Source organism: Chenopodium quinoa, unplaced genomic scaffold, assembly GCF_001683475.1.
Source record: "Chenopodium quinoa cultivar QQ74 unplaced genomic scaffold, ASM168347v1, whole genome shotgun sequence".
Classification (NCBI taxonomy): Eukaryota; Viridiplantae; Streptophyta; class Magnoliopsida; order Caryophyllales; family Amaranthaceae; genus Chenopodium; species Chenopodium quinoa.
Genome location: NW_018742959.1, coordinates 202,247 through 223,260, shown reverse-complemented (window position 1 = coordinate 223,260; position 21,014 = coordinate 202,247). Strand labels below are relative to the sequence as shown.

The window sequence follows — 21,014 nt, the reverse complement described above, 5'->3', positions numbered from 1 at the left end:
CCATCATCTTTGAAGACAATACAACATGTATCGCTCAAGTAACTGAAGGATATATTAAGGGAGATAAAACGAAACATATTGCCCCAAAACTGTTCTTCACACATGATCTGCAAAAGGACAAGGAAATAAATATCCAGCAAATTCAGTCTTGTGAAAATCTTGCCGTCCTTTTCACCAAATCACTTCCTTCAAAGAAATTTGAACAGTTAGTTCACAAAATCGGAATGCGACATCTTCGTGAACTATGCTGAGATCAGGGGGAGTATTATATGTACTGCACTCTTTTTCCCTTCGATCAGGTTTTTATCCCACCGGTTTTTTCCTGACAAGGTTTTTAACGAGGCAGTATACCAAAGCATATAATACTATATCGTTGTACTCTTTTTCCCTAGCTATGGTATTTACCCCATAAGGGTTTCACCTAGCAAGGTTTTTAATGAGGCAACTTGTACCCCATTCCATGTGAACGTTCAAAGGGGGAGTGTTGAGAAACATGATTGAATTGAACTTCACATGTGACTAAGTACAATAATTTGTATAAAGTACAATAATGTATATTATTGAATTCAATTATTTTGGCTATATAAATGAAAGTTCACGTATTGTAAACTTAAGTTGAAAAACAAGAAAAGAGTTTTCCTACCATTCTACTACTTACTTCCTATCTTCATCCCTTCACTGATAAATATCTTACCATCAGTAAAATATTTTTAACAAATTGATATTTTTTGTATTATTATTTTTTTTTGTAAAAGCTACGAAGGGCACATTGGACATATCATATGAACATCACTTTCTTAACTCTATTATGTACTTAGAAAGATCCTGATAAACTAATGAGATCATGAAAATAGATCATGAAAATAATTTCTGAAAAAGGGATTGTTCCTTATAATGAATTAGAAGAAAATAATTATGTTACTTTAGAAGAGGATTTATATCAATAAATGGGGTTAATGAAACTAGAAGACTTAGCTTTTTTACCTATTGAAGTTGTTCAACAAAAGATTGATAACAAATTAGGTAAAAGAGTCATGGATAATAATGATGTTGGAGAAGAAATAATAAATAACGTAAGCAATGTTATCTAAAGGCATAAATATCAAGGAGAAAGAAGTTGTACACGACCAAAATACATACCAGGGAAGACTACCCGGTTTAGTGTCAAGGTTATGCCAACTCAAGTACCAAAGCAAGAAGAAGTGATTCTTGAACCTATTAGCCAACCTGGTTATAAACTCAAAACAGATGGAGTAAGAGATAAACAAGATGTTTTAGATCAATGGAAAAAGAGCATGAGTAGTGTACTTAACCTAAACACTGAATGGACTTTTGAAAATTTCTTAAATTACATTGTACATAGCTTCTATGGTTGTGTAGAAGACTGATATGATGGTATCTGTTTGGGGTAGAAATACCCCAGCCACGTGGCCCTATGGCAGAGCGACACGTGGCACCCCGCCATTGGTCACCAGGGCTCCAATCCCCTGCTGACACGTGTCCCAGGAACCCTAAATGGGGAACCAAGTCTCCCCACTATAAATAGTGGGAGAATCCTCATTAATGGGGCATTCAATTCAGAATATTCAATACATTCATAAAGACTTACACAAAAACAGAGCAATATTAATTGCGGAATTCTCCCATTACGCGAGAAGTAATTTCACTATTTTACGCACTATCTTTTTCCCATACGTAACTGACTTGATCGTTGGAGGCGGAGCTCCAACCAACCGGAGTCTTCGTGGTTTTGCGGGTACAGGCGGCGAAGGGCATTCTCGGAATTGTAACTCTCCCGCAAGACACATCAAAAAACCCCAAAACATTTGGCGCCGTCTGTGGGGAGAGTACTTCTGAGATGACTTCTAATCCTGTACCACCGGATCAGGACAAGCGGCCATCGGCCGAGCCTGAGGTCTAGACGGACCATGAAAGCGGTGATGGTTACGGAATCGACACTTATGTGGCCCCAGACGGGTCCTTCAGAACAAAGCACACTCGTTCCAGGGATAAGAGGGAACGGGATAACATCCAAGCTGCTTCAGGCAACCCAGCCGGCAACCTGGTTGGAGCTGCTCAGGCGGCAGAAGGCTCTGCTCCCGTCATTAGGAACGAACTCATGACCTTCATGAATAGTTTCAAAGGAGAAATCCAGAGCCTTATTAGGTCAGCTACTCCCAAGAAGAGTCAGCCGGCCAAGAAGCTTTCTTCTAGCAAGAAGGCGATTAAAGACCGGGTCCCTACCCCTCATCCAAAGCCGAAGGAGGGGGAGGGCCTCAGGTTTGATCAAAACTGGCTCCGCTTCCCGCAAGCGGATCCCAGAAAACCCATCCGACACTTGCAGCCGGATGGTTCAAAAAAGATATTCTCTGATGCCCGGACGTTTCTCCAAGAAAAGAGAAGTCTGGCGTCTGCGTTGGCTTCAACGTCGACCTTCCCAGACAGTTTCCGTGACACCTCTAACAGGCGTACGGGAACAAGCTTAGGGAGTCAGATGGGCGAACCATCCGCCCGATCGGGACCCCAAGTGATCCAACCTGGTCTATTTGGTTCGCCAAATGGGTTGGGTGGATCCCCTTTTACCCAAACGGGTCCGTTTGGCAGGAATTTGCAGCAGCCGTTCCAGCTCATGGACTGGCAGCAGCGCTTGCTGAACTTGGGAGAGCAGCCCACGACGTTCTCCCCTGAGATAACCCAGGCGGCACAGCCGGCTAAGGTTAAAAACGTGTTGGTAGGGGCCTATGATGGTACCTCCAACCTAGAAGATCATCTAATGGCTTATTCCAACCTCATGTACCTACAGGGGTTGGACGATGCCGTCTGGTGCCGCTGCTTTCCGGCTACCCTGAAGGGCATTGCCCAACGGTGGTTTGGTAATCTACCAGCCGGCTGTATCAACAGCTTTAAGACACTGGTGTACTTAATTACGTCAAATTTCTCAATGAAAATCCCTGCCAAAAAGACTAGTCTCGATCTAGGGGCAATCAAGCAGGGTGACAGAGAAGGGCTCCGGTCCTATGTCAGGCGGTTCAATCTGATGAGAATTCAGATTCAAGGACTGTCTGACGAAGTTGCTTACAATGACTTCTTTAAGGGTCTGAAGGATGGGTCAACCTTCAAGTTCGACCTCGTCCGGAAAAGGGTAGCCACCCTCCAAGAGGCGTTAATGGAAGCTGAAGCCTATATACAGGAGACGGAGCTTTATGCTGTAAAGCAGCCGTCGGATTCCAAAAAATCCGACAGAAGGGACATCCGGCAACAACAACAGTCGGCTAAAAAGGAAGAAAAGAAGAGAAAAGAGGTCTGGGCAGCAGACCGATCTGGTCAGCCGGCTCAGAAGCTCAGACGGAAATCAGAACCGTACGTTCCCAAGTACGAGTTCACAAAGGACTGCTCCTCCATCCTCATGGAGATCAAGGACCAGATGTCTCTCGACAAACCGGCTGTGATGAAAAGTCCCGTAAGCAGCCGGGACAAAAGCATATACTACCAGTACCATGAGGACGTTGGCCACGACACTAATGGTTGCTATAGCCTAAGGCGGCTATTAGACCGTCTGGCTGATGAGGGGGCCCTGAAGTCCTATCTACCCAAAGTCAAGGGTAACACCCTGGCCAAGAAGGGTCAGGCGGCAAAAGTTGTGCTTGCCAATTCTGAGACGGATGAAGAGACAATCTTCACCATAGCAGGTGGCTTCGCTGGAGGGGGTCCCACTATTAGGGGCACCAAAGACAATATCAGGAAGCTGGTCAACTCAGTTGAGGAGAGCCAAGCGTCGAAAGACACCTTTCTTGAGGTACTTATCTCTGAAAAGGACCGAGGCAAGGTCAGGCGGCCTCATGATGACCCCATAGTCATCGAATGCAAAGTTGCCAATCAGCAGGTTGGCCGGATCCTAATAGATACCGGGAGCTCGTCTGACCTAATCATATATCAGTGCTTGACCAAGCTCAAGTACAAATCCAGTAGCATGCACCAGGCGCCTCACTCGCTTGTTGGTTTTGGGGGAGGCGTAGTGCATCCGGTAGGAAGCATAGATCTTCCCATCCGACTGGGTGAAAAGGGGGAAGGACGCCACATGGTGATAAAATTCCTGGTCGTAGAAGAGCTCGCCGCCTACAACATGATTTTTGGCCGTCCGACCCTCAATGAGTCCAAGTCTGTCATCGTTCCCTCACTCATGCTCGTCAAATTTGAAAAGGACGATGGTACAGTCGGTTCCCTGAAAGAGGACCAGAGGACGGCTAGGGAGTGCTATCTCTCTGATGTCAAACCTACTATGGGGGCAGCTGGAGACGGCAAGCCCATAGACCTTGATAACTGCGATACAGCAGTCCCGGCTCCAAGGGTAGCCGGTAAGAAAAGAAAGGCGGACCAAACGGAACCCGTCAAGTAAGAAAAATAGCAATCACTAGCCGGGGAAAGGTCAGATGATCAACGTCCCCAGCCGGCTGGTGACTGCCTAGATGTCGTCTTAGACGACAGCCGTCCTGACAGAACTGTCAAGGTTGGGACGGTTGCTTATGAGCGATTGGGAGCAGACTTGCTCCAGCTTCTGAGAGAATTCAAAGACATCTTTGCCTTTGAAGTGGAGGAGATGTCAGGCGTCAGCTCGGATCTAGCTGTCCACAAGCTCGCCGTGGACCCTAAAAAGAAGCCGGTCAGGCAGAAAAAGAGGGATCACGGTGAAGAGAGATCTCAGGCGACAGCGGCTGAGGTAAAAAAATTGTTAGATGCTGGGTTCATCCGGCAATGCTACTACCCGGATTGGGTAGCAAACGTTGTCCTCGTGAAAAAGCCGAATGGTACCTAGCGGATGTGTGTAGATTACACAGATCTGAACAGAGCATGTCCAAAAGACAGTTACCCGCTTCCAAAGATCGACAGTCTGGTCGACTCCACAGCCGGTCATGCTCTGATGAGTTTCATGGATGCCTATTCAGGTTTCCATCAAATACCCCTATGGAAGAAAGATCAAGAAAAGACGGCCTTCGTCACTAATCAGGGGTTATTTTGCTACAAGGTGATGCCGTTTGGGTTAAAAAATGCACCGGTTACATTCCATCGCATGATAACACCGTCTTCATCAATCAGATTGGAAGGACTGTAGAGGCGTACATTGATGACATGATAGTCAAATCCAAGCTACAGGCAGATCACCTACTGGACCTCCAAGAAACATTCACCACACTCAGGCGGCACCGGGTCATGCTTAACCCAAAGAAGTGTGTTTTTGGTGTTGAGTCTGGGAAGTTCCTCGGATTTTTGATCGACCAAAGGGGCATAGAGGCTAATCCGGAAAAAGTACAGGCGGTCATTGACATGCGTTCTCCCCGCACTGTAAAAGAAGTCCAGAAATTGACCGGTTGCTTGGCGACGTTGGGAAGATTTCTCAGCCGGTCAGGTGACAAGTGCCTCTATTTCTTCTAGGCCATCCGGAAGAGGTCCAGATTCGAGTGGGGTGAAGAGGCGGAAATGGCATTCCAGAAGCTAAAGCAACATTTGCACTCTTTGCCAAGGCTAGTGAGCCCCCTGCCCCGGGAGGTCCTCTATATGTATCTAGCCGTCTCTGATCATGCCCTCAGTGCCGTTCTCCTTGCGGAGAGAGACAGTAATCAGCTTCCGGTGTATTTCATCAGCCATGTTTTTAAAAATGCTGAACTCTGGTACCCTATGATCGAAAAATTTGGGTTGGCCCTATTCGTCGCAGTCAAGCGGTTAAAGCCCTACTTTTTGGCTCACCCGGTGATTGTATACACAGACCAGCTGCTCAAGCGCCCAATGACCACCATTGAGTCATCCGGCAGAATGATCAAGTGGGATGTTGAAATACAGAGCCTCGAGATAACTTTTGAACCTAGGCGGGCAGTGAAAGGTCAGGAATTTGCCGACTTCATTGTCGAGATGACTAGATCGGTGCAACCGGAAAATCCTGATCAGGTTTGGAAGTTATTCGTAGACGGTAGCTCTACAGTGAACGACTGTGGTGCAGGCGTTATTTGCCACTCTCTGGAAGGGGATAAGTTTGAATATGCACTACGGTTCCAGTTCCAGGCCTCAAATAATGAGGCCGAGTATGAGGCCTTGCTAGCCGGTATACGCATGTGTAAGGCAGTAGGGGCAAGAAAAGTCAGCGCCTGCTCAAACTCTCAGCTGATCGTTAGCCAGTACAATGGTGACTACGAAGCCACCCATCCGGCTATGATCAAATATCTGCAGGCGGTCAGGGAAGAGGCCGTGTCACTTGATGAATTTCATCTAAGTCAGGTGCCCCGGTCCGAGAATAATCAGGCGGATGCCCTTTCCAAATTGGCATCATCCGCCTCCTATGATGCGCCTAGGACTGTTTTTTGGGAAGTCATTGAGAAAAGAAGCATTGATCATGACCCCATTGGTATCCTAGACCGAAGTGCCACCTGGATGGACCCCATCCGGGATTACTTGGCAGACGGCACTTTACCGGATGACCCTTCTGAAGCAATGGCGCTCAAGAAGCGTGCTCTGAGCTTCGTTATGCATCATGGAGAACTTCTCTGAAAGGGATACCTACAACCGTTTCTAAAGTGTGTAACCCCTGAAAGGGGAAGAGAGGTTCCAGAGGATCTGCACGCGGGTTTTTGTGCCTCACACATAGGCGGCAGGTCCTTGGCAAGAAGAACCAGACCACAGGGCTACTTTTGGCCCACTCTTGAGGCAGACGCCATGGATTTGGTGAAACGGTGTGACAAATGCCAAAGTTCGCCCGGTTGATACATCGAACGACAACTGATTTGACAGCCATCCACAGTCCAGTTCCGTTTGCAAAGTGGGGCATGGACATTTTGGGTCCGTATGCTCTTGCATCAGGCGGTCGCCGCTACATTTTGGTGGAAGTGGATTACTTCACTAAGTGGGTTGAAGCAGAGGCAGTCAAAGGCATAAAAACAAAGGACGTTATCTCCTTCATTTGGAGAAATGTCATCACCCGGTTTGGGGTTCCAATGTCTATGGTTTTTGACAAAGGACCGCAATTTGAAACGCCTGTTCTCAAGAGCTGGTTGGGGGACCAAGGAATCTCCCATTTTTTTTGCATTTGTTGGTCGTCCTCAGGCAAACGGACAAGTTGAGGCTTTCAACAAGTTGATCTCAGACGGTATAAAGAAGGTGGAAAGAGCCGGTGGACTATGGGCAGAGGAATTACCTCATGTCCTTTGGGCCATCAGGACCACTGAAAAAGGGGCAACCGGTGAAACCCCATTTCTTATGACATATGGCGCTGAGGCGGTGCTCCCTATTGAACATTATGAGCCAACACTTCGCATCATGCTATATGATGAGGCGGCCAACTGGGAAGCCATGCGGCTTACGCTGGATGCTCTCCTAGAGCGAAGGGGCAAAGCAGCCTTGCGTCACGAGATTTACCGCCTGAGAATGACAAGAGCCTACAACAAGCGGGTTCACAAACTGCCCTTGAAAGTAGGAGATTTTGTGCTTCGCAAAGTGGAAGCAACCGGTAGGGCCAATGAACAAGGCAAATTGACCCCAAATTGGGAGGGACCCTACCGGATCTTTGAAGAAGTACGAGACGGCACATACCGCCTGGAAACCCCAGACGGTAGAAAGCTGCCTAGAACCTGGAATGTAGACAATCTTAAAAAGTACTACTTCTAGAAATTGTATAGCTTTTGTAGACTTCTGTATAATTAATGAGAAGATTCACTACATATTATGCTTACATGCGCCATGCCTTGTGTTTAACACAAGCGGCTCCATTTACCGATTTTTCATGCGCCATGTCTTGTGCCCAACACAAACGGCCCTGAAAACTAATGAATCAACCGGTGACACCCATTCGGGTGAATTCATCGAAGAGAACATCTCCCATTCGGGTGGAAAATTGTTCTAGTGGTCAAAAATCAGGCGGTCCTACCCGCCTGAATGATCCATGGCACCAAAGAATCGTGGGCTAGCATTCCAAAACATGCAGCCGTCCCACTCTTCGGACTAAGTACCACTAAAAGCTGATCTCAAAACAGACAGCCGGTACTTAAAGTACCGCCTAATCGACTAAGAGAAGGCAGGCATCAAGCATTTGATTTATGCCATAATCTATGGGGTGTTCTTGCAAAGGCCTAATCGGCAACTTGACACCCTAAATCTTACAAAAAGGCCTTTCCCAGAAGCCTCAGCCGGCAAATCAGCAAAAACCGGCTGTCTTTCGTTCTTATGATTAGCACTTATCACTTAGCTAAATCGGTTAACATTTGTGCTATGGCATATGGATAGCCGCCTGGCACCATCTCACCTATGCCAGCCAGGGGCAATTACCTACCCTAACCCCAACCAGTCATGCGGAAACACACAAACACATTCATTCAAAAATTAGTAAGCAGCAAAAACGAAATTCAAAAATACATTCAAAACCGGCTCAGCCGGTAGAAATGTAGCAGAATAAACCGGCACAGCCGGTGAAAATATAAAATTGTTTACAGAATAAACCGGGCACAGCCGGCGAAAATATATCAGTATTCAAAATAAAAGACAATAGCAGAGTAAGCCGACCCTTCCGGCGCTATTACAAAATAATGCACGACGCGCAGGCCGGGAGGTCGTTGCTACTCTAGCTACACAGTCACCCGGTCAGCCTGGGCCTGGTTCCCTTCCGGATGAGATGGTTCGGTGGTGGGAACGGAGCCGGGAGCAACCTAATCCTCGACTGCCTCTTCGTTGCCAGCCGCCTCCTCCTGCATCCGCTTGAACTCCGCCTCAACCCATTGCTCAAAGGGTTCAGGCCCCGGCTTGCCCTCCTCCTCAGCTAGAATGGCAAGGTCTGCGTACTTATAGGCGATCTCCCAGACGTTTTAGTCTGTAACCGGATGGATAATGGAGAACTCCCTCTTCATTCGGTTTTCGCAGTCCTGCTCATTCTCCTCAATGAGCCGGCTCTGATCAGCTTCAAGAGTGGCCTGGAAGTTGCGCTGAGCATCAGCAGCCTCCTTGACCAGGCGGTCATTCTCTAGTTGCAGCCGTTTGCTGCTCTTCTCCGCCTGGTCAAGCCGCTTGAGGGGCTCCTCGTGCTTCTTAAGCTCATCTTCAGCATTGTCCAGGGCCGCCTGGAGGTTGTCTATTTTTGTCTTCGACTCTTTAAGGGAATTTTGGAGGGACTTGACCTTATCCGCCTGTTGCATGATTATAGATTTAGTTTCTAAGTCATGCACAATCATTGAATAGTGGGTAACGCTATGTGCGTCATCCGCAGAACCTTTGGCTCTTCTTACCTCCTCCTGTTTGCGGATGTAGGCCTTCTTGAGCCCCTCCACGCGGAGCAGTGCCTGCAACAACACAGCCGGTATTAGTAAAAAACCGGATGGGTATACTACAAATTAAATGTCGGGTGGGTACTCATTGGCTTACATCGGCCAGGCCGACCATCACACGGTCGGCATTGAAGGTATTGATTCCAGGAATCGCCTCCTTCTCGTCCCGGGGGACGGCTTTCACAATGGCCCGGGCGTATTGAGCAGCATCCGGCCAGCATGGAGAGTTATCTGCACCAGAAACAGACGGTGAGAAAGCTGCGTATGCTCCGCCTACGGACATCCGGCTGATCGGAGAATCTCCCGGCTGAGACGCGGAATATGACTTAACCCACATGGGTAGGTCAAGCAGCGTGAGGTTGAAGGGGTTTGTACCTTTTTGGGAAGCCTTTTGGCCTCCGGCAGCAGATGGACCGGTTGCGGTCCTTATTTGAGTGACCTCTTTCGAGGCCGTTTCAGTGTTAGACCCGCCTGGGGTCTTTATTGTTTTACCGCCAGTTGTAGTCCGTGCGGTGGAAGCGGTTCTCTGCACTTTAAGTGCAAGTTCTTCAACAGACGGCCGTTGCCGGATCTGTTTTTGTAAAGAGCGAGGGATAACGCCCCCATCCTGAAACAAGATCACAAACGGTCAGATGAAGAAATGGTCAAAATAGCATCAAAGCAAACAAATAAAGAGGGTCAGGCGGGCTAACCTTTTTAGCCGCCTGAGCGGCAAGTTTTTTCTCCAGATTCTCCTTGCGGATATCTGAAGCTTTCTTTGCGGGTGTCTTGGCGGTGGGCAGCATGTTTTTAGCTTCTTCTGCAAAACGCAAATACATCCGGTCAGAATCGTGATAATTTTGCATTGCAAGCAAAAGAAAAAGGTTAGCCGGCATAAAATTAATCGGCTAAGGTTTGTAACCTACGTCTTTCAAACATGTTGCTAAGCCCACAGGCGGACAAGAAGCACTCGTCTCTAAAAAATTCGTGTTTGGGCACCCAGTTCTTGGGTACCCTTATTATCTCTCCGGTTGAGAGAGAGGAAGAGGTCAGCTCGAAAAATCCGGAGTCCAAGATGGCCTCCCTATCATTATCAGGCACTGGGGGCAGCCGGCACTTCTGCCCCAAAAGCTCGGGTTTCCGGTTGTAGGTCCGGTACTCCTTGTTCTCCTCCTCATTCGGAGCTTTGACCAGGTAGAACCAGTTCTTCCAGTCCGACCATTTAGACGGCTTATCCAAGGTCATCATATATTGAGGATGAGTCGTCAAGGTGTACCAGGCTCTCCAGCCGCCTGGGCTCCGACTCAAATAATGCATATGGGCAAACGCTTCCCAGCCGGGGTTGAGATCCTGCATCTCACAGGCGGCGATGTACCCTAGAATGTTCACCCAAGAATTAGGGGTGAGTTCCCAAACGCCTACGCCATATCCCCTAAGTATGGCCTTAATCGTGTTGTGAAGAGGGAAGCGGACACCGGCTAGGAAAGCCGCCTCGTAGCATCCGAACCAACTGTTAGCGTTGGGTTGGTCATCCTCCCATACAACCGTCCCGAACTCGCCCGGTACGGGTAGCTTGTACCCTCCACCAAGCGGTCGCTTGGTAATGAAATCGGTTAGAGAAGAATGCATGAGGGCCCGGTCTTTGAGAGAGACGACGATCATGAGAGGGTCATTTCTGCTTTGCCACGAAGGCCTCTCCGCCTCCTCACTATCTTCAGACATGGTCAAGTAGCTAGAGCTACTGCTTTCTACGCGACCGTCATCAGAGTCGGATGGGGAGTTGGGACCCTCATTGGCGGTTCCTGGCTGCCCAGCCTCCTGAGCAGGAGAGGTCTCCTCGTTGTAGGAGCCTAAAATGCTATCGCTTGGGGTAGCGGGAGTGCCGCCGGATGGTTCTCTAGCCGCCTCGTCTGGGCCTTGTCTCTCAGGCGATAACTCGTTTGAGTCTCCGCCTCTGTAATTGGGGTCCATAGTTGTTCCCCTAATTCTGGCCATTGTGTCCTGCACAGACACGGAGTCGGTCGATACAGGCGTTGAAAAGGGGAAATTCCAAAGACCAGAGGCGGCAGATCCGGTTATAGACTCAGCCGTACTAATTGACCGGCTGAGTTCACAACTATGTTCCGGGTATGGGTATAAAGGGTCCATATACCTATGGGACTAATAAACAAAAATGCAAGCAAAAGACGCAAACGGAAATACATGGAAAAGCGAGAAGGAATAGAGACAGTACCTAGAGTAGAAGAGATTGCTGAAACCTCAATAAATTTCTTAGGGATGCTTGTAAAGACACAGACGGTTTGAAGACCGGCTGGGTTCTCTTGGGTACCCTCACGAAAAACTTTTGCTTGCTTGCTACCTTACAGGCGGTCTGAAAACGGCTGCTCTAAATTTTCAAATCTCCGTCTGCTCTAAATTTTCAAATCTCCGTCTGCTCTGAATTTCAAGTACCGGATGCTCTTAAAATTTAAGAAAATTCACGAAGTTTGTAAATGAGCTCTTGTGTGCGTCTCCCCCCTATTTATAGGGGTTGCCTCAGAAGGCGAAGGGACGCGACCCTTCCCCTTCTGCTTTTCCCTGTTTCAGTTAGAATTTGAAGAGGTTTCAAAAAAAAAAAAAAAAAAAAAGTGTTGCATACGTCAGCTCTCTTCTCAGGCGCCACGTGGCACCCTGCCACGTCAGCACCTGAGAGGGGCAAATGTTTGGGGTAGAATTACCCCAGCCACGTGGCCCTATGGTAGAGCGACACGTGGCACCCCGCCATTGGTCAGCAGGGCTCCAATCCTCTGCTGACACGTGTCCTAGGAACCCTAAATGGGGAACCAAGTCTCCCCACTATAAATAGTGGGAGAATCCTCATTAATGGGGAATTCAATTCAGAATATTCAATACATTCATAAAGACTTACACAAAAACCGAGCAATATTAATTGCGGAATTCTCCCATTATGCGAGAAGTAATTTCACTATTTTACGCACTATCTTTTTCCCGTACGTAACTGACTTGATCGTCGGAGGCGGAGCTCCAACGAACCGTAGTCTTCGTGGTTTTGCAGGTACAGGCGGCAAAGGGCATTCTTGGAATTGTAACTCTCCCGCAGGACACATCAAAAAACCCCGAAACAGTATCGATGAAGAAGTTAAAATTGAATTATGAACTAGTGAATCTCCTACTAGAATGCTTAGACAATTATGTCAATACATTGAGTTAGAATTCATTGGTCTTAGAGCCAACCCTAATGAAAAACGGATGGAATATCAAAGGAAATTAAGTAATCTGTCTATCTATCTGTAATATGAAATACGTTGAGAACTACATTATGGAGTTTGAAACATACTATTATAAAATTGGTGAAAATGAAACAAACCTTGGAATGTTTTATGATAAATTACCAAATCCTTTAAATGAAGAAATTAGTGAAAAATATCAAGAATGGAGAGAAAAATATATCTCTAGGGATTCCCTAGGTAACCGAATTGCTTTCCTAAGAAAGTGGATTGAAAAGAAATGTAGAGAGGTTGTAGGAACTCAACAAATGAAGAGACAATTTCTCACTTGTTGGGATTTCCCAAATTACTATGGATGTGAAAGAAGGAATTATAACAAGAAGAAAAACTATAAGAAAAATAAATTTGATAGATCTAGAGGAGAAACCTATAAGAAGAAGTATTATAAGCATAAATATAGAAAACTTAGTAGATTCTTTAGAAAAGCAACATATTGACCTGAGAGAAAGAAAACATGCAAGTGTTGGTCTTGTGGAGAACTAGGGAATTATGCTAATGAATGTAAGAAAGCTAATCATAAACTAATGGAAGCCTTAGGTAGTTGGGATTATATATAAATAGAGGAAGATAAAGCTTTAGAATTAGCTTTGAATAATAATAATAAAGGAATAGTAGAAATAATTGAGGAAGAAAATGAGTATAATGAAGAACCTGAAGATAGTGAATTCGAAGAAGAAAATTATGAAGAAATAAATAATATGATGGAATGAGAAGTATTAGAAAACTCTAAGTCAGATGATGAAGATGATAAAAATAAAATGACTATAGGTCAACTAAAAAGAGCTGAGTATTCAATTGAGGATAAAGACCTACATCAAATGAACAAGAAAGCTGGAATTTCCCCCAGATTACTAAAGATAAAACATTTAAAACTCCTTTCTTTAAAACTAGAACTAAATATGTATGCGAAGAAATGGAAGGAAGTATAATAATCGAGGATTGTTAAAAGAAAGCAGTAGAAATTAATATCATAAACTGGAAAAGCATTAAGAACCATAAAGAAAAAGGAAATTATAGTTATATTTGTATTGGTGCAGTACAAGTATACATAGCTACTTTACAAGATTTTGGTAAAAATGTTAAATGTTTAAGTTTTGTTTGTGATGTTAGACATAAAGAGTTCTATGAACATATTATTAGTGGTATCACATGTAGCTTAAGTCAAGGAACGGTAAGTCATATATGTGAACCGAAATATTATGTGAGTTTAGAAGATTCATATGCTCCAAAGTTTCTAGCAATCAAGTTATTAACTGATGGAGTAAACATGCATAAAGGAACTCGACCTACACAATTAAGATGGAAGGTAGTCTATAAGTTGGTCAACACTATAGATACATCTTTCAAGAAACAAATAGTAGATGCTCAAAAATATGACCAAGGAGGAGGTCTTAAGAAGAAGATTGTCCTTATAAAGGTAAAATCCTAATGAAATAGAAATTGAAAAAACTTGGGAAGAATTCTTCGTGAATCCTGCTGTAAAAATAGGTCAAGTAAGTTGTTAATTGATGAATCAGGATTGCTTCATATTGGGATAACTACAAAACCTAAAATACAGAGAAGTATGAGTCTTAGATCACCAAGTCTAAGTAGACATAATTCAACTATAATAAAGATGAAAAAAACAAGTCGATGAAAAGCCAGAAGAGGATGAAGAAGAAATATTAGCTTTAATAAAGAAGCTAAATGAAAAATATGAAATTAAGACAGCCTTGAAACAACCAGCAAGACATAGTATTGATATTGGTTCATGTTCTAACTTAGAGATAAATAAGGATCTAAATAATCCTATTTTTGAAAAAAGAAAGGTAATTGGATATAAGACCAAAACTGTGAGTGAACCAGTATATGAAGATGAAGTTAATATGCAAATGGAAGCCTATAATGAAATATCTAGTACTAATCCTAATAGCATTTATATTCCAATTTATATATGCATTGAAGATTATAATAGATATAAATTATGTGCATATATTGATAATGGTTGTTTTACATGTTTTGGAAAAAGGTCATCATTTCCAGAATTCTTGTGGAAAAAGGCTAAAAATCCTATGTAGGTAAGAATTGCTAATAATAATAGTGTTATGATGCATACGGAAATAATAGAGGAATTGCCAATATATAGAAATTGGAGGTGTTTAATGTGTTATTCCTATCTAATGGGCAACTGATCAGCCTAGTCATGATATGATAATAGGAAATAACTTTCAAAGACTGTACTCTCCATGCACTCAAACTATTGATCAAATAATTTTTACTATTAATGGTCATTCGGTTCCTATACAGAAAATAACAAAGGCTTATATTCATTAGACTTCGGAATTTACGCGCAACCAGCGTGGTGATAAGGTTACACCTACACAACGAGAGGTTGCACTTAGAATTTCTGAGTGTGAATCATCATTAATAGATCAGATAATTAAGCAACAAGAAAAATTATGTGAAAAATTATATTCAACAAACCCATTAGAACATTGGGAAAAGGATAAGGCATTTGCTAAGATAACTCTAACAAATCCTAATAAGATTATCAGAGTAAGACAAATGGTTTATACCTACTCAGATATATTAGAATTTGATGAACAAATAAAAGAATTGTTGAATAAGAATTTAATTAGGAATAGCAAGAGTCCTCATAACAGTACAACATTCATGGTAAGAAATCATGCAGAAGAAAAAAGAGGTAAAGCTAGCTAGGATGGTCATTAATTATAAACAGCTAAATAATAATACTGTGTTTGATGGCTATTACATTCCTAATAAAACAGTATTATTCAATAGAATACAATGAGCCACGTGATTTTCTAAAATGGATTGTAAAAATGGTTATTGAGGTTATTGATAAATTATAATGGAAGAAGAAAACATTCCATTAACTGCATTTAGTGCCCCTCAAGGACACTACGAATGGCTAGTAATGCCATTCGGATTAAAAAAATGCCCCACAAATATTTCAAAGAAGAATGGATAACATCTTTAGGGAACTTAATCATTGTTGTTTAGTCTATATAGATGATGTATTAATCTTCTCAAAAGATTTAGAGCAACATAAAGATGATCTTAAAGCAGTAACTCAGAAATGTGTTGAACTTGGTATTATCTTGGAAAGGATAAATGTGTCTATGCTAAACAAGAAATTGAGTTTCTAGGATTAGAAATTAAAGCGGACAAATAATCTTGCAAAAACATATCTAAGAAAAGATTGAAAAATTCCTAGATGAAATTGAAGATAGAAAGCAACTAGATAGGATTCTAGGATGTTTAACCTATACTTCCGATTTCACAGAAAATCGTGCTCTATTAAGAAAACCATTACAACAAACACTCAAGAAAGAAATAACTTGGAATTGGAAGAAAAATGATTTCAAACTTGTTCAAGATTTAAAAGCTATGTGTAAAAATCTTCCTATACTAACACTTCTTACTAGGGAAGATGATATAATCCTTGAAACATATGCTAGTGATGAGCACTGGGGTGCTGTGTTAAAAATCAAAGAAGGAGAAAGACTTTGCAGATACAGCAGTGGAAGTTTTAATAAATCTGAGTTAAATTATCCTACAATAAAAGGAAAATTAGAGGGATCGAGAAGTTTTTAATCTTCTTAGCCCCAAAGCAATTTCTAATTAAAACAGATTGCAAAGGCATACTTGGTTTTGTTAAAAAGAACTTGTCTAATATGCAAGCGCAAGGGAGACTCCTGCATTGGCAATTATGGCTTAACCAATTTTTATTTACTGTTGAATATATTCAGGGATCAGAGAATTCTTTGGCAGACAGCTTGACCAAAGTATTAACCAATGTCAAAGAAGCTCAAGGCAACACAAAAACCTCCTGCACACCATTTTTAAAAGATGGATGCAGAGAGAAAAACTCTCATTGATGAAACAGAGAAAGCAATGGAGCGGGCTTCACCCTCCAGTTGGGCCCTAATGCAGGGCTTGATCAATTCAGCAAAGCAACGATCACGAGATGGTTTAATCAAGGGTTTCCATCGAGCAGTCCAAAGGCTATTGATGTTTGAAGTAACGATTATGTTATTTCAACTCATTCCTGATTTACAAAATATAATACTCAATAAAATAAGGGATAATGATTTTAGAACATGGTACGAGCTGGTAGTAACAAAATCCAGTCGATTCTTTGATGTTCGAGACCTATGGGGAGAATAAGTAGAGTTTCCTACAAACTCTAAAGTGGCATCATTACGCATTAATCCGTATCCACTCTGTCGGGATGCTATATTCATTTGGATACATTACAAAGCTTGGGATTATGGAATGGTATATGCCTTTCATGATTTCCCTACTCCTAATGATTCATTCTTTTCAAATCATACAAAGTTCCAACAATATGCATTCAATAAGGTCGAAGATTTTTTGATGACAAAAAGGAAAATCTTCAGTTAGAAGCAAGGGTGCAATGTGCGAATATTGAAGTTGTAGAAGGAAAAATCAGTCCGCCTCATTATTTGATAATGTTTGGAAAAGTTGCATTTAGTACTCACGATCCCATATTAGTTCGTCAGAAGACTGTTAAAAATTCCTACTGAAGCAATAGCACTGGGATTCTTCTACATCTCGCAATATCTCAATGATTTTATAAACAGAATCGACAATCCTCCTATTATATTCCATGTGGGTAATACAACAATTATAGCACCAAACGAAATGAGAGAATATTTAGTAGATGGCATAAACAATACCGAGTCGATCTACAAATATTTAGAAGATGTTGAGAGTGGAAATTTCTATCGTTCGAAGGACATGAGTATCTGTTTGAAGCTTTCATGACATGGGACGAATCTTATGCTGCCAAATTTGTTAAGGATCTCGGCATAGAGGATGATAATCCTATGTATGTCCATTATGAAGACAGTAAAGACAGTGAAGGTGGTTTACAAGACATGATGATGGGCGAGATAATGGATTCTTGAGCCCACAACAACAATCATGCAGTCTATAGTAGCCATGTTTTTATCTTCTGTATTTCTTTTGAAAATATCTTTGTAAAAGCAGTGGTTCTTATGAACTTGCTGAGTCATGAGTGTCGGTAGAGGATAATCCTTTGCTATATAAAGGATGAGAGAATAAGAAGAAGGGTGGAATTGAAGGAGCAAGCTAGAGCGTTTCTCTGAAAACATGAGAGAGTCCTCAAGAGAAAAATACTTACCTTAAGAGACAGATCGGTTCTCCATCTCTCTTAAAGTAGAGAAACTATAGTTCAATTCATGTCTGTTTAAGCTTTCAGTTTGAGTATCGTAAGATATGAGTGTTGTAATCTTTTCTTATTAAATAAAAAGTTTTCTTTCAAGAGGGAACGTTATCCTCTCGAACCTTATATCTCTTACTTTGCTGTTCGAAAGTTCATCGGAAACACAATATAACTTGTTTAAGTAGAAATTAAATTACGGTCTAAGGTAGGAAACGAATTAGATCTGTGCTGAGCTTGATCTAAGGAAAGCAGGGTTGGGGTTAGCTACCTTGGTAAAGCCGGAAGCTGAAGAACGCCGGAGATTCCATTGCCAATTAAGTTCAAATATTGGTCAAAACTTTCTTAGTAAACAGTTATTATTGCGAAGCATTGTGGGCATTAAACTTGAAAAGAGGATTCATTATGGCATATAAGTAGTAGAGTAGAGATAACTACTACCATAAAAGTGAATTTGTGTTGATTAAACACTAAAAACAATATTGTCAATACTAGTATGAATATTGCCTTGATAATATTTATCTTGTCACTGTTAGTGTTATTATTGTCATTTGCTCACAATATAGTATCACAAAAGGAGAAAAGGTTGCCAACAAAAGGACAAAAGTGTGTTGGTCCGTGCACCTTGCTAGGTTGAGCGTGGCTCGGTAATGGAGTCCCCTTAATAAAGCTTCCATTGTTCTATAGAACAATATTTTGCTTGCAACTGTTTGATATTTATATTTGCCGATCCACTGGTATAATTATTATTAAGTTAAATTTATAAGAAGTTGATACTATGAATAATATGCATTAAACCAAATCTAACAAGATTTTAATTATTTTTATTTTTATTTTTAAATGTAATTTCCAGCACTACCAAAATTAAATTTAGTTTTTTGTTTTCAATAATAAAAATAAATAAATAAATAAATTTAGTTTTTAAAGAAAAGTAAATAGAAAATAAAAAAACATAGTTTCAATCAGATAAAACTAGATAGAAAGATCAAAAAAAAAAAAAAAAAAAAAAAAATCAGGCATATTGCTTCAAAGTGCATGCGCGCACGTTTATATTCAACAGGCTGTTGGCTTGAAACTCCAACAGGAAGAAGGAAATCAAGAGGAAACAGCCTTCTGCCGACCAGCAGTTTCTGTTCCCTCTTGATTTCTTCCTTCGATTTTGCCACTTCCACAACACCTCATATCATATCAACAATTTCAATACTCAAACAAATCAACAACAAACGAAATCAAAAACTCAATATCATCAATCATATTCGATCATCCGGTGACTCGAAACAGCTAGATAGTCTTCACAATGAAGCAGCTATGGAAGAGAGCATCGGGTATAATAAAGGATCGAAACAGCATTATAATGGCAAGCCTATCGAGGAAGACGAGGCACAGGCATCCTGATCTAGAGGCAGCATTGATCAGAGCAACAAGTCATGATGATTCTTGTGTGGATTACAAGAATGCTCAGAGGGTGTTCATGTGGGTCAGGACCTCACCATCTCATTTGATCATTTTGCTGTGGGCTTTAACACGCCGGTTGGAACGTACACATGACTGGATTGTGGCTCTTAAGTCTCTGATCCTCCTCCATGGAGTCCTCTGCACCAAGGCTCCTGGCACACGGAAGATTGGACGGCTTCCCTTTGATCTGTCGGGGTTTCAGGATGGGTATATTCGTGATGGACCTCATCGTGGGGCTTGCAGTTCATTTGTTCAGGCCTACTTCTTGTTCTCAGACCTAAAGTCTGTCACGCTGTCAGCAGAGTTGCAGGATGAGATGGCGCTCCCAGTGATTGTAGAGGAGAAAGATGGAATAAGGATGCAACTAGAAAGGGTGAAACGGTGGCAGGATCTGCTTGAAGCCGTACTACATGTCAGGCCATATGGGAGCATCAGGATGACAGATGAAGTGGTGGTCCTCGAGGCTATGGATTGTATGGTTATTGAGGTTTTTGAATTGTATAGTAAGATTTGTGATGGAATTGCCAAGGCTCTAGTGAAAATCTACTCTAATCGGATGGAAAAAGTGGAAGCTTCTATGGCCCTGGATGTAGTACATAGAGCCAACAAACAAGGACAAGACTTGTCTGATTATTTTGAGTTTTGCCAAATAATTGGGGTGCTTCATGCAACTGAATGTCCACAAATCCAGCAAATCCTAGAGGACGACTTATTAGAACTTGAGAAAATTATTAATGGAAATGGGGTCTCGCCTTCAGCAGCAATGTCAGGTAAAGCTGATCATGAAGAAAAAGGTTCTTACAATCAGGAGAATCCTGGTACAGGTACAAGAACAATAGTGTTAGTTAGTGAGAGAAAAGATATTGATCAAATGGAAAGAGATAAGCCATCCTTGAAGACAGTAATTACAGATAAATGGGAGGTATTTGACGAAGATATCAGCCAAGCTAAGAATGGAGGTGGAGCATTGATGGATCCCTTTGCTGCTTCTTCTAATGTCCCACAGGCAACTCAGTCCAACCCCTTCATTGATTATGAAGGTAAACCTTCCCAATATGTGCTTCACTACTTGTAGACTTCTAGATGCTTGAAATCTCTTCTGGTTCCTGGTTATCTACCATATGACCGCTTTTTTCCTTTTGGTTTGCCTGGCTAATAGGGTTTTCAAGTAGTGAAGGTTCTGTTGGTATTTCATAACATTCTGTAAATCACTCACAATCATATGCTTTTTGAGGATACAAATTTGTTAGCAAAATCATTCACAATTGTATACCTATAAATCAATCACAATTAGATATACACTCTGTAATTCACATATTCATCTAGAGCATTTGATCTTTCAATGTGCAAATCTAGCAACTACTTGTACTAGTTCAAATAGAGAAATCAGCTCTATAGACAGTGGCTTAGTGCAGCCAATAAGAAGAAAGTATAAACATCATACATATCAGTCATCAGTTGATACTATGCATTAGTAGAGGTGTGAATGTGTGATGCGTAAAGCACTAAGGGGATCCTTAGCATAGAGAAAAAGGTCACTTTTTTCAATTGTTGATTTCATAAAGAGTACCCTGTATCGCAATATAGCATTAAAAAAAAATTTAAAAAAAAAAAGAAAAAAATTAAGGTTTTTATTATTTTGAGTGTTACTGCTCAGCTCAGATTCAAGAGCTGTGTTCCCATAAATGTCTTAATCGCCAATGAAATATAGTGCTTGTATATCATCTTTACAATTCAAAAAATGGAAAAACATTCATTGTGAAGCTATAAGCCAGGAGTTCATTCTTT

General features: G+C 42.2%; 1 protein-coding gene across 1 annotated transcript; it reads left to right on the top strand.

Annotated features, from left to right (window-relative positions):
• The first annotated feature begins 19,125 nt into the window (after window positions 1-19,125).
• LOC110728756 (putative clathrin assembly protein At1g25240) lies at window positions 19,126-20,301 on the top strand. Its single transcript, XM_021908405.1, has one exon. The coding sequence runs from the start codon at window positions 19,126-19,128 to the stop codon at window positions 20,299-20,301; it is 1,176 nt and encodes a 391-aa protein (XP_021764097.1).
• Window positions 20,302-21,014: the final 713 nt, after the last annotated feature.